The sequence below is a fragment of the Oxyura jamaicensis genome, chromosome 5 (genome assembly GCF_011077185.1).
Source record: "Oxyura jamaicensis isolate SHBP4307 breed ruddy duck chromosome 5, BPBGC_Ojam_1.0, whole genome shotgun sequence".
Lineage (NCBI taxonomy): Eukaryota > Metazoa > Chordata > Aves > Anseriformes > Anatidae > Oxyura > Oxyura jamaicensis.
Window position 1 is genome coordinate 1,343,420 of NC_048897.1, and position 17,135 is coordinate 1,360,554.

At 43.4% G+C, this 17,135-nt stretch overlaps 1 protein-coding gene across 2 annotated transcripts in view; it reads right to left on the bottom strand.

Annotated features, from left to right (window-relative positions):
* The window catches only part of SLC6A5 (solute carrier family 6 member 5), a 32,657-nt gene extending 15,741 nt beyond the window's left edge, over nt 1-16,916 (bottom strand). Inside the window, exons 1-10 of one of the 2 annotated variants that reach the window (XM_035329104.1) lie at nt 16,889-16,916; nt 15,215-15,742; nt 14,426-14,564; nt 13,649-13,780; nt 13,375-13,548; nt 12,570-12,711; nt 12,014-12,146; nt 8,694-8,828; nt 7,131-7,234; nt 4,622-4,746 (exon numbers count right to left, since the gene is read on the bottom strand). In XM_035329104.1, the coding sequence (XP_035184995.1) occupies nt 4,622-4,746; nt 7,131-7,234; nt 8,694-8,828; nt 12,014-12,146; nt 12,570-12,711; nt 13,375-13,548; nt 13,649-13,780; nt 14,426-14,564; nt 15,215-15,742; nt 16,889-16,891 (1,615 nt within the window). In that variant the 5' untranslated portion in view covers nt 16,892-16,916. Of the gene's footprint in view, nt 1-4,621; nt 4,747-7,130; nt 7,235-8,693; nt 8,829-12,013; nt 12,147-12,569; nt 12,712-13,374; nt 13,549-13,648; nt 13,781-14,425; nt 14,565-15,214; nt 15,743-16,888 lie in introns of those variants that run through there. The other variant, XM_035329105.1, reaches the window with a different exon arrangement.
* Nucleotides 16,917-17,135: the final 219 nt, after the last annotated feature.

The following is a 17,135-nucleotide window of genomic DNA, read 5'->3' on the forward strand; positions in this document are numbered from 1 at the left end:
TTCCATGACCCATGCCACAAGAAGTGGGGTCCAAGCTCACCCTGTCCTGGCTATTTCTAATCCAGATTATTGGATCTGATTTCCTGGAGCTCCCCACTCTGTTTCTGTTCAAGGGAGACCTGTTGCTTTCTCACATAATGAAAAGAAAAAAATGCAGTTTAGCAGCATACAAAATCATCTCTGCAGGTTAACTTTTGAAGCACCTGGAGTTCGTTCTGAATGAAAGACAAACATGAAATTTAACAACAGTGTAAAAAATAACACTGTGCATGACTCAGTGCTGTTTTGTCTTTAAAACATGCTACAGAAAAATCGCTTTTCAGAAGAGGATGGTGCAATGGAGAACAATTTTGTATTCATGAACATGTTCTTTCATCTGTTGATTAAAGATTTCTTCTTGACTATTAGAGGTAAAGGCTCTGTTTGCAGTAGCTTCCTGCATTTACAAGTTCAAATTAAGCCCTGAAATAATGCTTTGCCATTAATCATGCTTTTAGGAAAAGTTTAGTTACAGAATATGAAATTGCAATCTCTCCATCTTGGCTCCTGATAACTTTCTAAGGTAACACATGCCTGGAAGTATCCATGCACAGGTAAACAGGCACAGGGAAGCTGGCTCCCACCCTGGTAATATTCAGGGACTTCTGCAGGAATTAACTCCCCCCAGACGTCTATTAAAGCCAGGAAAATGCCCAAGGTTTTGCATGTGCTGAAATGGAAAAGCCAAATGACCTTGAACTTTTTGGTGACTTTAAAATCACTAAAGCCTTTCAATTGTGGCATATTCGTAATCTAACCACACGAGTAGAACCAAAACACATTGCCTCTTTGAAACAGGTTTTATTTTTTCGTCAGGATTTTTTTTTTTTTCCTGAAAGCAAAGTTCTAACTGAAAATAATACACCTTATTTCAGTTTAATATTTTAGGGGGAGGTGGGGGGAAAGAAAATTAAATCCCTTCCCCAATCCATTAACCACTTCATTCAAGTTTTTCACTGTCTGAAGGCAGATTATGTATTATCACAGTTTCTGCTGTTTTCTCCGTCTGTGAAAAGAAATACAACGTCAGTATAAAAATTAAAAAAAAAAAAAAAAAAAAAAAAGATAGGGAGGAACAAAGTTCTTTTCCCCTCTTGCTGAGTCAGCTTCTTAACTCTGCTAATTCAGTGCTAACTCAGTCTGCCATTTTTCCTCGTTTACACTCTTCCTACCATGCAATTTTCTATCATGAGACTAAATTTTCTTCCCACCTATCACAGAGCGTAGGGCAACCTCACCATTGTGAAGCAATTTTCAACAGCCTAAATGGGGTTTTACAGATCAATTGACAGCCCCACAATAAGATTGGCTTGTGACAGCTTTTTCCACATTCCCTCGAACATCTGCTGAAACAGCTGGGAACAGAGGGATCTCCAGCCTGTGACTAGTCGCTCACTCAAGGACCACCAGCAAGCACTCAACAGAAAAGGGCTGGCAAACTACTGCACTAAATATTATGCCATCCCCAGGGAGATGAACCAGCTGAACCAAGTATTTCCTCTACCACCCCTACCAGCTACGTTTCTCCATCCGTCCTCTGCAGTCCCTTCAGAGCTCCCACTGCGGCTTCACCCAAACACAACTCTCCTTAAAATAATCTGACTGTGCTGTGGTTTGGGCTTCAGGGTGCTATGCTTGTTATTTTTTTCATGGTGGACATTAAGTCTAAAATAAAAAGTTTCATGGAAACATTACTCCTAAAGCACCTGGCCTTCTAACATGGATTTTCCTAGCCAACTAAAAGGAAAGAATCAAGACTGCATAACCACAGGAGAGTGAAGACAGACACACATCTAAATAATTTTTGAGACCTAGACCAGAATAAAAAGGTGTGAAGAGATGAATACACCAAAAAATGAAACTTACTTTCCTCATAAGTTTTGTATGCTACTGGACCACACTGGTAAGCAGAGTCAGTACTTCAGACAGCTTCTGCTCTTTTTGTGATCCATATCAGTGCATCCCAAATGCCTTCTGCAAGGCATAAAAGATTCTGAGGATACTTCTGACTATCAGTAGAAAAGCACCTGATAAATAAGGTGTTCAGAAATAGCTGACTTGTGAATTTTGTAGGAAACAATTGCTCCTGATGGCTGCCCTTTATTTCTTCTGTCAGTGTACTTCTAAAGGAATAAATAACTCGCCAATAAACACAAATCAGAACCACATTCAAGGAACACAGACAGAAATGCAGATGTCTGTTTTTGAAACCAAATTCATAAGAAATATTTTGAAATACTAACTCTCCCTCTCTTCCTATTCTGCACCCCAAATACTCCTTTAGTTTGTTTTTTGTTGTTGTTGTTGTTTGTTTTTGTTTCTTTCCCATCAATTACATGGAGAAAAAGGATCGCATATTTGCTAGGTAACCCCAGATCTTGCATCTGTGGTTCGCACTTGCTCAGGTCACATTTCCTTGGTGCTCCTATAAAACGCTTACTCTTTCCATTTAAACGCTCATTAGATAAATTCTATTGCAGCTCTTCAATGGAGGCTGGCCTAAGTTGCTCTGCAGTCATAATCATTTTGAAAGTCTTGCCAGAAATACCAAAACTATTCAAGATCACTTGCCTATATAGTCATTCCACTTCCCCGTTTCATTTTTAATGTAGCCCTTGTACTGAATCATAGCATGAACCTCGGGTGTCAAGGTACCTTCTGACCCTTATTTCCTTTGGAGCCTTCCAGATTTCAGGAAAGGATTTGTTCCTAACCAACAGCAATGGATACAGCAGAGACAGATGTATTTGCCCTTGTGTCATGCCCCCCTCACCTCACCATTGAACTGATGGGATTTGCTCCTGTGAGGTGATTCCTCATCTAGTGTCTTTTTGGAGCCCCTTAGAGCGAAGAGCAGTCAAACTGAGAAGGCAAGGAGACCAGGGCAAACCCACATTACCACGCTAAACCAGAAACAAATTCTATAGTCTGTTTTTAGACTGTGTGGGAAAGAACTGTGTTCCTTTCTGTATTGCCTAGAGGAAAAGCAGGTCATTTGTAACCTTCAAAGCTCTCAAGTACAAAAAGGGGTATGTCCTACTGCCTGGTCAACTGGGAGTTGAGTGCTTCCTCTGGTGCATAAGAGAGCTCTCAGAACATCATTTGTAAGAGCAAAACTGCTGGCAAACAGTTATTCTGTGCGTCCTTAACAAAAGACCCCTGGCATTATGTGAGGACGTGCAAAGCAGATATGCTAACCAGAAAGCTGGTGTGCTAACCAGAAAGCCGCATACAGTGATAAAACCTGTCTTACAGCCCCGTCACAAGACTGGATTCAAATGACATGTAGCCGAGATAAGCTGAACGCAACTATCAGATGAAGACTGACCCTTAGCTAACTCACACAGTTTTTCCAGCACAACGGTGCAGCACCTTGGGGCACTGAATTTAAGTACACAACAAACATTTCAGAAAACTGTTGTGTGTCCTTCACATTAACAAAGACTGCGAGACACCTCACGTATAGATGTCACCTCACGTATGTGATGTTCATTTTTTGAACTCTCCATGCTTCCTCCAGTTCAAAGCCTCCTTTTACTCTGGGCTATTGCAGGGAACTGGGGGACATCACAGAAAGCCTTCCATCTATTAATCCCTTTCCTTCAGTGCTTGGAAATGGCTGCATCTGTGCTGAAGGCTACTACAATACAACACTTAACACCCTCATGTGTATACAGAAACGGCTGTGGTAGGGAAGTGAAAAAACATAGGTTATTCCAAAATTATTACAAACTCATCTTTTTAACTGAGTCTGAAATCATCATAAAGATCGGGGTTGGCTTAGAGTCCAAGTACATTTCTCAGGAAACAGAACTGAGCTAGGGTAATATTTACGCTTATCTAATTCCACCAGATTTTTGCAATTCTTCACATTTCTCTCAACAGTTACCCTTCCTATCTTGTGCTGCTTCATAGCATATCATACGTGACAGCACCAATTCTTCCATCAGTCACATTCTTCTTGTCCACATTTAGTTCTTGCCATTAAGGCGTTACGGATCCCCATTTCTAACCATCTCACTTCATTAAGGCCTTCTCATCTGCTCCAGTGCAGTAACAGTTCTGCAGGAATTTTTAATTTCCCTGTGGAGGCATCTCCTTGCTCCCCACAGTTCAGAAGCTCGATCCACATCTCAGGCTGTACTTCTCCTACCGCCACATAGCAAAGCCCAGCACTGTCTCATCCAAGATTTCTCCCATCAGGGACAACTTTTACCTTGAACAGGACCTAACAGGGCAGCAGCAGAGACAAATGAAAAACCCAGTGACTGCTTAGACTGTGAAGGAGACATCACTCCAATCATTTATTTACATAAAGATTTGAAATGAGTCTCATCTTGCCTCTTTCTCTTACCAAATGAGCGATAAGAAAGCCTCAAGTAGTGTCTTGACTTCCCAGCAACAATGAGTACTGTACCTTCTCCTGAGTCAAGATGCACGCAAGTGGTTTACTAAGGCACTGCAGTTGGAAGCCCCTATTCCCACCTCCACTGCCACTATCATTACTAATAGAGCTGAGGGTGCCACCGCGTGCCCGCACTTCAGAATCAGGTCTAAGAAACAGAACAGCAGTGTATCCTACCTTGGTCTGCCACAGCTTCAATATTCACTTTGAGCTCATTTGCCATGAAGCCAATAACTGAGAAGATGACGAAGCCTGCAAATATACTTGTGGCACTGTTGGTACATGTGACTATCAATGTGTCCCTGCAAAGAAAACACAAAAAGACATAATCAAGACGAAGGCAAATTTTACACTTACCAGGTGAATATGATGCCGGTTGGAGATGGCAGATGTCTTCACACCACCACCAGAAATCAGATGTTCAAGTTTCCATCATCCACATGCCATAAAGGAAGCCACGGGTTAAAGAAGACGCTAGGTATTTGTGCTCTTGGCATCTCCAAAGACAGCAGCAATGACAACACGGTTTTTAATGGAGTGCTTTACTCTATACCTAAGGTGGCCATCTGCTCACTACGTTACATATGGACTAACCACCGTTGCTCAGGTAAAATATTTTTTCCTGTATTTTTCTACACACAACATTCAGGGTAAAGCTTTCTGTACCCTGCAGCAGCTGCCCATCCGTGGAGGTACAGCCCTCGGTGGTGGTTGTTGTGATGGGAACCCCAAGAAATCAATATCCAAATGCCATGCTATCGTGGGTAAGTCCACGTGATGCAACAGGAAACCAGCCATCAGTGCCTCGGTCCATAATTATTGCATTCATGTTAGGATTTTATTTTCTTAAAAAAAAAAAAAAAAAAAAACACCCCTTGAACTACCAGGGCTGAGGAACGCAAGTCACTTGTTTTAAACGCTTTTCAAACTTGGCTACAAATGCTTATTCCTACCGCTATTTCTTTGTCAGGAACAGAATGAAATACAATCTGAAAAGCTCTTAAGAAGCTCACTGAACTGGCAAGCTTCTGGAAACTAACAGAGCATCCCTCAACAGGAACGAGTAAGGTAATTCTTCAGGCTTATAGGAAAAAAAAAAAAAAAAAAAAAAGTATTCTGATTAGAATCATTATGGGTTAATCTTCTTCCAAAACCCAGGTAAGTTTTAAGCAAATATTTTAGGTGCATGTTATGCAATGAATGCATATAAATTCACCACAATTACAGATTATCTGGTGATGTTTAAATTGGATATGTAACTGAAAAGTAGAATACTATTTTCAATACTAAAATGTAATGGCTATAAAAATTGAAATGGGACAAAATAGTCAAGCTTCATTTCAGTATTCAAGATGTGTTGCAAAATTAACTGCATCAGAAGTAATTAAGCTTTTGTAATAATTTCTGCTTCAGTCTCCCCATCCCTCTCTAACATAGGCATATTACAAATTCAGTATTAGAAGCATAATATTGTTTTTCTATTTTGTTACCATATATTTCATTCAAATTTGTCATTAGTATTTTCAAATGCCACAAAATATTGTTAAATTCATGCAGCAAGATAGCTTAACACCTGTCCCATTTTTTCCCTGATATTCTGAATGTGTTCACTCATCACCAAAAAAATCCAAGCACAGGACAAGCATTTTCAGAAGTAGGGCCCAAAAGACAATTAGGTGGGAGTAGCTGAATAAACAATACTTTTACTTATATTCATCCATATTTTAAGGTATATTCAAGTACTTTCGAAAACTAGTTTTAAAATCTAGTAGCAAATATTTTTGGAATTCCTTTTTAAAATCTGGAATCACCTTCTTTATTTATTTTTTTAAAGTACCTAGGTATATGTTCCCTATACAATACTTAGAACTTACAGGACATTGATAGGATATTGGAGTTCAAAACCCACGGAGCACGTGCTCTTAAGCCTTGATTAGGGAAAGTTTTTAAGCATGCCGTTGGACTGTCCATGCCTAGCCAGCAGCATATGCTGTCCTGAATCAGTACATGTATCCCTACACAGAAATCAATGAAGGTTTGCTTCAATAGAAACAAGACCTACTCTAAAGACAGCAAAACATCAGTTAAGCATTCTGCTCATGTCACTTGCTTTTGTGTTTGTTTTTCTGTCTGCAGATATTCATCTGGCACACTTCTTACTGAAAAAATGTACTATGCCACTAGTGAAATGACTTTACTTGCAAAAATAAATTTCACTGATTTCAAATAAACCTGATTTTGAATTTTACAAACTGAAATACATTCACACGTGTAAAACAATTAAAAATGTGAAAATCGCATACAGAAATTGCATGTTGAACTCATGCGTGTACAACAACAGCCGACTTCAGCTTATTCAACACATTGGTTGCTCTTCAGCAGACATTGCCAACTGTTGTGGTTTCATGATGTTGCTCACAGCTGCTGACAGCTTCCCAGATTGGCTTTCAAGCTAAAACTGCCAATTCTGAACATGAAGAGTCAACAGGGACTATAAGGCTAAGGCTCATCCTGAGACTAGTAGATTAGGACCGAGAAAAAAATATATATTTAAAAAAAAGAAAAAAAAAGAAAAAGAAAAAGTCATAGAGGTGAGCTTTCCAAACCCAATTGCTGCAAGCTGGAAAACGTTGGCATTTTTGGACAAGACTCTTTAGTAAGACTTGTGGATTTCACTCTTACATACCTGTAGCAATTATTATGGAATTTGTTGTAAGAAGAGAGAGTGATTAGACCTCCCCATGCTGCAGATAAAGAGAAGAAAATCTGAGTAGCAGCATCCTTCCAAACCTAAGTAAGAAAGAGAGGAGAGGAAATAACATTGGCTTCAGGAAGAAGAATTAGAAAGACCGGTAACACTAATTGTTACTGTTGGGGATTAACATGCAAACAGTTGAAATAACTTTTAGAAAAATTGATGTAAATAAAACAGCATTTACAACCAAAATCCTGCCCTGAGATACACAGTGTCCATTTGACTATGAGTACTCTCCTTGTTCACCCAAAATAAAATGATAATATTACTTTTGCCATTCAACACAGTATGTTACTTGTTACATATCAGTATAAATAGGTTCAAAGGAAATACAAATCAAGAGGAAAAACCTGCATTGGGCACTGATGGTTTAACCGACAGTTACATTATCTTCTTAATAAAAGCAATAATCTCAGCACTGCTGAATGTACTACTTACAGTGATATTACATTCCAATTAGGGTAAATTTCTGTCGTGAGGTGTACATCAAATACCTGCTGTTTAAAGAGATAATGACATTAAGAGTTTCAAAACTCCCCACTGCTACTGACAGAGGAAGGAATTTCTTAGGGGGTGGGGAAACAGTAGATTTCCTGAGATGTTGCTAAAAGCTGCTTTAAAATTTCTGCAGAACAGAGTCTGAATTCCAAGTCTCAGCTCAGGCTTCAATTCAGTCAGGACACTTAAGAATAAAACTCAGGAAGACAAATACTCCTACACCATTTCAGGCAAGTATGTGAGCCATGTGTGGATTCATGTCTACGCTAATACAAACCACGTGAATTTTTGTAGCGTGTTTTACTGGTTTAATTGGCAACAAACAGCTTCTTCTAATTCAGTGGAAATCATGAATGAGAAAGCAGAGCTGAAGCATTCAGACAAGTCAATCCTTTCTAAAGAGAAAAGCCAGGTACCAAATTCCTTAATTCTGTACTACACAGAAAATAATATTATTTCTTATAATAGTACAATGATCACAGCTGTTGAGGGAAGAGGTGTTCAAGTAGCTTGTGTAATTTGATTTTGTTTCATGTCTCACATTGAGTCTTCAGAACAGTCTTGTTTGCTCAGTGCATTGTATTCTCAGCATCTCTAAAGAAATTTCTAGACAAACGCAGACAGGCTTATTATGTTACCTATTAAAAACCTCACGTGTTTGTTCAAATCAAAGCAGCGTCCACTCCGACACCAGCACATGAAAATCTATACCTCCTTTTTAATTCCCCATTTTCCAAATGCGCTTAGTCTGAGAGATTCAGGTGAAATATTAAATGCTAAGTAAATACCATATCTATAACAACTTACATTATAAAAGGTATGTGCAGACAAATGACGAACATCTACTGTAACAACACTCCATAGAGGTGAAGAACAAGATTGCACAGATGACAATACTGCCTCTGCACACAGAAAATGCTTGCAATAGACACTAAGTGAGAAATCTGTATGAGTTATTCATGCCATCAGGAATTATAATTGCAATAATAAGCCCACCATAGCATCAATTAGCTTCTCCCATTTTGGTGTGATGAAGTACCAGATCCCAGCTCCAGCTCCAGGTAGAGTTACACCTCTTATAAGAAGGATGATGAGAACTACATAGGGGAACGTAGCTGTGAAGTACACCACCTGCAGAGACCAAAGAGATTATTGAAAAGATTATATGAGAATAAAGGGGGGGAAAAATGGAAGCGTTTCAACTATAGCCTTAAAAGGGCAAATTAGTCAGGATCAGAGATAACGGGATAAGACTAGCAAGGCAACAGGCTTATTTCCCAGAACATCTAACAGTCAACATCTTTTACAGCAGTTCTTGGTGCTAGTAACAGGAATAATATCAATAGCAACAGTGGTAATAATAGTTGGGATTCTAGATAGAGAGTAGAAGAAAAAGAAGAAAGGCTGGAGAACGGTATTAAGTTAAAGCTGAAAGGCAATACAGTGTTTGATCCTTGCCCAGAAAAAACTAACACAGCTCAGTGGAAATGAAATGAGCAATGCCAGTCAATGCCACCTAAAGCCCTGCTCTTTTCCTGATGTATTTCTCTGTATTTAACTCAACCTAAAGATTTTTTTATTAGTTTGTACCTTCTAATGATTACATATCACCATGACAATGTTTATGGGCCCAATGAAAACAAAAGTCGGTGTAACAATCAAGATACACCAAACAATTGCTAAATGCACAACAGAGGTTGCATGCTTAATGTCTTCATAATTATCTAGTACAGAGCAGAGCTGTCTCTGTGGTCAAATAAAATGGCTAAGTTGCAACGAGCTGGGCTGCACACTCTGTTCAAAAGCATTTAAAAACCTTTTGCACTTCAGCCTTGCAGCCTTACAGGGGCCAGAATCCTCTGAGCTGAGGTGACTTCTGCAACTGTTTTCCCAACTTCCTCCTTGTTGTTTCAAGAAGCTGCATTTTGTACAGTGAATGACGTTCCATCCAGTTTTTAGAATAGATAAATCATTTTCCATCTAAGCAGTATTCGTGTGAAATACCTTCAGAGTTTAAAGCAAAGTGCAAATACATTGATGAAGCAATGTGTCTGTATAGATGTAACACATTCTTGTCTTCATTTGTATTTCAGAAGCCACTTCTTTCTTCATAGATAGGATTTTATTATTATTTATTGTACTTAAATGTGTAATTTCTGCTATGACCGGTATTTAAACGATGTAATATTCAAACAGCATTATACAATTAATATGTAATCATTGTTCATTAAGAAAGGAACTAAGTTTAAATCAATAGTGGTAAGTGGAAATCAGCTGTCAGCTGTTAAGGTTCAATAAAATTACTCTAATTACTGAAGTCTACATTCAGAAAAAAAATGAAGACGCTCATTTCAAGAGAAGAGCTTTTCCCATATTACCTAATCAAACTTAGTGGCATTAGCACGTCTCTCCAACTTCAGTAAAAAAAACAAATGGCTCAAACAAAAGAGAAACTCCACTCTAGAAGGCTTGACTGTATGGAGCATTCACACTACTTCAGCCCCAAGAAAGATTTTGCATAGACTTAATCTAGCTATTCCAGCAGAGCATCGTTTCCACTGTTCATTTTAAAACAAGTTTACTTTAGGATTCTTAAATAAATTGGTACATAATTAAGCTATCCCAACATACGTTGTTCAGGGATTTGTGCCTGCTGAGCTAGTTTTTACGTTGAACCTAGATGCTATTTAATCATTTAGATAGGACCTACACAACTTCTTCAGCAGGCTAGTTTTCCTCGCCACCAGAATATTGAGTCCTCCAAGACCAGTTGACTTTATTCGTCTGGTCCCCAGCACATTAAAGAGACAGACCCACATGGCTGCAGTTGACTGCTGTGGGCACCTTCCTGAGAGCTGCCTGAGGAGCCAGAGACAACGGTTTGCAGACTGACAGCTCTCACTTTTGTTAGAGGCAGCAAGAACCACAGGGCCACATATTGGCAGTTACCTGAAAGATTTCCACTTGCCCCCTTGCCACAATCATCTAAGCATCAATAGCAGTTTCCTATCCCTGGCACCAAGGAAACAGTATTTCTTTTGGTCACTACGGCTGTCTTACCTAACTATCTCCTGCCACATCCAAACCCAAGTTATTCTCCTCTATTCTGTTTCTTGGCTCTGGCCTTTCATGAAAATGTTTTTCCTGTCACACTATATGTAAGAAAAAACAACTAACAGATTTCCTCTTATACCTAAGTCTCTGGATTTTCTGCTCATGTCCAAGCTAGCTCACAACAGAGGTTGTCAGCTTCTATATGCAAAGGGGTGACTTGAAATTAGATGCCCAGTGACAAATTGTAGAAAATTCATAGCTGCTTCTGCACATGCATTACCTTTAACACAGAAAGCATACAGTTATTCCATTCCAGTCTTGGCATTTTGCTTTGTTTCATTTGTGGGCTGTTTTTCGTTTGTGTGTGTGTTCTTGTTGTTTTTTTGGGGGGAGGGAGCATTTTTTCAGCCTACAATTATTAAATAAACTGCATTTATGCTATAGCATCATCTAACATTTTAACCTACAAGCTAATTACAATGGCATTGAAGGAGAAGTCTTGGATATTGCATTGCTGCAAGTGCCATGAAAAACACCCAAAGCAGTGCTGCTGCTGGTAAAAGGGCTGCATTTCCCTGCGCAGACAGCTGCCTAGACAGTTAGGATGCCTGCACTTGCGTGTCCATGAGAGCACATGTTCCCTCTCTGTATGGTTGCTGGTTAGGATACAGGGCAGAAAGCTAAACATCAGAGAGACAGAGAAGAAAATGATACAGGAAATAATACTCGAGGGAGATAGCAGATGTCAGAAACAGAAGAAGGAAGCTGTGTTACTGCAAGGAGAAGTTTTAGGAAGAGGGATGAAGTAGGTGGGAGAACAAGATACATGCTGTCACCACTCATAATTATCACAGAATGATTTAAGTTCAGTTCTGATTTTAACACACGTTGCTTAACGTCTTAGCGTACATCATAATTCCACAGATTACAGTGACACCTGAGGTGACTGCAGGATTTCTGATGAACGCCACACACGCTAGGGAAGGCACCATTTCTACCATACAAGTGCTAAGCACAGCTCAAGGGCTCATCTTCAAGTTTTGGAGTTATTAGGGATCAAATGCTAAACCCAATTTCTAAAATTATATTTTTAACATTTTAGCTAGATAGGAAAACACAAACAAGAAAAAAGGCATTTCATTAATATGCAGCCATTTGTTGAAACCAAATTTCAGCAGTTCAGTGCCTTAAACAAGAGCGTGGTTCCCACAAAGCAGGATACTGCTTTCCTCTCCGTGTATGATCGCAAATATTTTTCTTACTTTTCCTGATGACTTGATTCCTTTTGCAAGGGAGGCATATACAATCACCCAGGCTAGGAAAAGAGACAGCGCCAAGGGCCATCTAATCTCACCAGGATATTCTATCCCAGCTGAAATCTTCAATACAAAGTACCTAAAAATTAAAAATAAAATAAAAAACTAAAAATGCAAAAAAAATGACAGCAACTGCAGGCAGTAATTCAGTGCAAATTCCTACAGTATGTCGTTCTGCTTTAGCGTTCTCAGTGGCTTCTCCAGAAGGTTCCAGTGAATGTCACCATGTATTATTTTATTTATCTGCATTGCAGTAGGAGATAAAAATGCCATGCACGGGCCAACACCACAGCTGTGCTAAGCACCAGAGGAAAAGAACAAAAATAATGCAGTGCTTAAAATTTAGCTTTCATTGTTAATATGCATAGAAGCGTGTATCATTTATCATTCTTTAATATTTTATTTCTAGACTTCTAAATAGTTACTTGTATTAGTGGTCGATTATCTGTATTACTATAGATTTTAGAGAAAGTAACATAATATTTCAGAGAAAAGATCTTACTTAAAGTATTCTTCACTTCCACTGACAAATGTTTTGTTTCCTTCACTGGTGAAGTTAACCATAGTCAAGTTTGGATAGGCACTCATACAGAAAGTGGAGTTCTTGATTTGTATTTTTGGTTGGTCACCAATAATGCATGAATCTGGAAGAAGAAAAAAAAAAAAAAAAAGAGGAAGAAAATAACTTGCCTGGATTTACAGACTGGGTGCAAAACAACAATAAAAAGCATTATATCGTACACATCACTTGATTTTCAGTTCTGCGTCCCGTTTCTGTAGCACCTTGCTTGCCAAAGCTGTAAGGCTCTGAGAGTACTAGGTCTTAAAATGTCTCCCTTTACACCCAAACACTCTAGGTGTTAAAGGGTCTGGACCAAGAGCAGGTACAGATGAGGGCTTGCAGAAGGGGTTATCTAGTCCTCCTTTCTCCACCGATGTTGACACGGCTATAGGGATGTGCATAAGCTCAGCTCCAAAACAGGGAAACTGTCACTGGAACCAGGAGATGAAACGGGACAGGATTTCACCCCACGCCAAATGCCTGTGCAGCACTGGCGCAGGCACCCTTCAGCTGTAAAGATTTTTTATTTTATTTTATTTTATTGACATTACAGTTCAAAACTTACATCTACCCTTGATGGCAAAAAAAGTTTTGTTTTTTGTTTGTTTGTTTAAAAAAAAAAAAAAAAGTAGCAAACTGATTGCTCCCAGCCATGCAGACAGCACTCTGTGCTGGGCTGGGCACCAGAGCCCCTACTGGCAGCAGGGAAAGAGCTGGGAAGACCCAAAAGCGCATCCCTACTCACCTAGTAAAAGTTTGTTCTTATCTTTACAATCCGGCGTGTTCCAGGGGTTGTTACAGGAAGCCCAAGGCAGCACAGGCACAAAGGAGGCAAACAGGTAGAAGAGCGTGTAGCACAGGATGATGTTGTAGTAGATGGCTATCAGGACAGAGATGATGAGCATCGCAATGCCGCAGCCTACAAGAGAGCAGATGGGGCCCAGAAGGGGCCACTGTCACCACCGCCCGTGCAGGGAGCCACGGGGGGGGGGGGGGGTGAGGGTGGCAGGGGGGCTCACCTTGCAAGGCAGGGATGGCTTTCCACACCGACACAGGGCCCTGGCTGGCGAACTGCCCCAGGGAGACCTCTAGGAAGAAAATGGGGATCCCAGCGAGCGCCAGCATCATCAAATAGGGGATGAGGAATGCACCTTTTGGGGGGAGAAATGACAGCCCGCTCAGCCCCAGCCTGGGCAGCCATGCCTGCTGTCCCCAGCCCCAGCAGGAAGGGAGGAGCAGGATTTTGCATTTCCAGCATCTGCTCGAGGCAGCAGTGTTGTATTTGAACAGCCCCCACACATGCTTTAAATTTTGTATGTTTAAAAGCAAGCTTACCTTTTATTATTGTTATTATTATTTTCAACATTGAGGTGTTCCGAATGGCAAGTTCTCACCTCCAGCAGCTCAGGAGGAACCCACACGACCTCTCTAAAGTCCGGAGCCCCCCCGCGGTGGCCGCCCCCGGCTGCTTGTGCCCTGGCCAGCACCCATTGCAGGCATTTTTTTTAGGGCAAGCGCCACCTTGTAACAAAATCTTGTAGGAACTCGCCTACTTTCACGGCTGACCGCCACCATTCCCCCAAACCAAAGCCAAGCCAAGCAATAAAAAGCCCCCAGCGAGGATTTTCGCCAGGTGTGACGGCACTGTGTGGGTCCCGGGGGTGCCCGGCTCGGCGTCCCCGACCTCCGCTCCCCTCGTGCTTGTCCCCATCGCAAAGGGGGGGGGGGGGGGGGGGGGGGGGGAGCTCAGCCACGCACGGAACTGCAGGTAGAGAGACAGGAAAAAGCCATCATACCTCCCCCATTCTTAAAGGCCAGGTACGGGAACCTCCAGACATTGCCCAGCCCCACTGCATAACCCACCATGGAGAGGATGAAATCCAGCTTGCTAGACCAGTTCCCTCGGGCTTTATTTTCATCCCCTACATCGTCTTCCTAAAGGGGGGAAGGGGGGGGGGGGGGGGGGGGGGGAGAAAAAAAAGACAGATTGGACAAGAGCCACGTTTGCAAACGAGCATCGCGGAGCCGCACCGGGGGCACCCTCCCCTGCGGCCGCTTCTGCCCGAGAAATTACGCTTTTCCGTCCTGACCCCCTCCCCCGACTGCTCCCGAGGGAGGGGAAGCGACTGTTGCAGCCCTGGCATGGAGGGCTGTGACAGTCCCCGCTGCCCGTCCCCCAGCTGGCTCCTCCAGGGGCGAAACGCGCAGGGCCCGTCTCGCCGCCGCCTTCCCGGGGGGCAGCCCCTGCAATGCGCCGCGCCCGGCCGGGGGCGATGCTCTGGGGACAGGCTCTGCTCCTGCAGCGGAGGGCTTTCTACCCCCGATTTCTGTCGGGACAGATCTAGCCGGCACCGTACGCCCTCCCCCTCTCCGCAGGACCGGAGCCTCGGCTGGCTCTGGGCGCGGTAGCTCAGCACCTGGGGGTTTCCCTCTCTTCCCGGCTTCTACCCCACGGCTCAGCCGCATCCCCGACCTGCTCCCGCACCGCTCCCACTGGATCCTCGGCCCCGAGCGAGCGCTGAGGGCCGAGCATCCCTTAATCCCTTACTCCCGGATACCAAGAACCCCGGGGAGGAGGCTCTTACCCCCTCCACTCTGCCGGGAAGGACAGAAGTGTTGCCATCCGTGCCCAGTACCACGGTGCTCTGGCTCAAGGTCACCCAGGCGCCTTTGGCGTTGTTTCGCTCCAGCGTGCCTTTCCCAAGGTTCAGGGTAGCGTCCCCGTCCGTGCTTTGCAATGCGGGAATTTTACAGGGGGGGATCGCAGCCTGCCCGGCGGCCCCGGCCCCAGCGGCGTGCTTGTAGGGGAAGGTCTCCCCGGATTCCCTCCGCACGGTGGAGTTGGCTTGCACCGGGGTGCTGCTGAGCTTGCAGACGCCGACCTTGGTCCTCTCGAAATCATTTGGCTTGGCTTCTTCGGAGGGAAGAGTTTTGGGGTCGTTGGAGAGCGAGCGGGGCAGCCTGGCCATCGCGGCGGGGGCATGCGGCGGGGCATTCTGCGACTCCTCCTCGGGGCTGCCTCTTCCAGCTCCCGCACCTTCGTTTGGTCCAGGAGCAACCGTGTCGGGGCTGTTCGCGAGCTGCTTGTTCATCTCCCTTTGACTGGCGTAATCCTAAAACAGTATCACATATTTTACCGAAAGGATAAAAAACGCTTGGACCGCAGGGATTTTTTTCTTTTACCGATTGCTTCCCTCGTGCGCAAAAGGCGTCTGCTAGAAAATCTGGATTAAAACGTAGGTGAATTTCGAGGGGCCCGGTTCCCCTGCTTGCCCACTCGTTCAGCGTTAATATTCTGGCAGAGAAATCAGCAAGGAACGAAAAACCAAGCAAACAAACAAACAGCGGCTGCAAACCCGCAATTGGAGTTTTAGATAAATGTTCCTACAGCACTGCGCCGCCAAACCTCGTTAGATTGCACATCACGAGCGTAGGATGCTCCCTTCCCTATCACCAGTGTAGAAAGATTCTTTAATTTTACGCCCCATTTCCTTTCTGTCATTCAACAATGCACATCGGCTTTTCTCCCCCCCACCTTTTTTTCATACAAGCAGTAGACAAGCTGCCCTGTAGGCAGCCGGGGATGTTAAAAAAAAACAGCGAAATAGTGCTGGGGAGCGCTTCTGAGCTGGTTGCCACCTCTCAAAAACCCGACAGCAAGTCGGGGAAACAGCCGCACCACCACCGCGGAACCAGGGCCATCAGCAGCTGGCTTTCCTTCTCATTTTCCTTACGTTTTCGACTCACACACCTCTAAAAATGGGTTTGAAACCTTCTCCTGTACGCTAAATAGATTACTGACGGCACCCCCGTTTCCCACCAGTTTAAAATTATATTTCACAGTGTATCATCTTTTTCTTTCCTTTTTTTTTTTTTTTTTTTTTTTTTTTTTCTCCCCAACCTTAAGGACCCCGCGGGCAATGCCTCCCTTTCCCATCCCGCACCCTGTCTCCGGACCCCCACGCACCAAAGCTTCCCAGCACTGCCTCCGCCGTGCCTGCCGCACGTCCTGGCTGCGCCTGCAGCACCTCCGGCTCCTCTCCCAGCCCGCGGGGGCACGGAGCGGTGTCCCTGTCCCCCGCTGCAGCCCTACCCCGGCTCGGGGGACAGCCCCGGGGACAGCCGCCCCTCTGCCTTGCCGTGCGAGGAAGACAGCGGCGGGGAAGCCAGGCGGGCACAGGGCAGCCTGCACAGAACTCGCCGGCGAAGCTTCCCCTCGAGCCCTTCTAAGTGTCGAAGGAAAGAAATGAAGCGCTTACCATGTCTTAAAATCGAGTCGGTCGAGGTAAAAACAGCAGTAGAGGCAATTGACGGACTGGATTTTGCTCAGTCCAGAGCAAAGCTTCTATACTTCCTTGGGAAAGCCTGGGTTTGCGTCAGTGCATAGCAAGGTGCCCTTCGTTTGACATTTTCGTGATAATAAGAGTTTGATAAATCATTACCCTTGGATTCAGATTTTAAAGGGACAACCAGAAGCCTGAGCGCCGGCTAGCTGTCACTCATGCG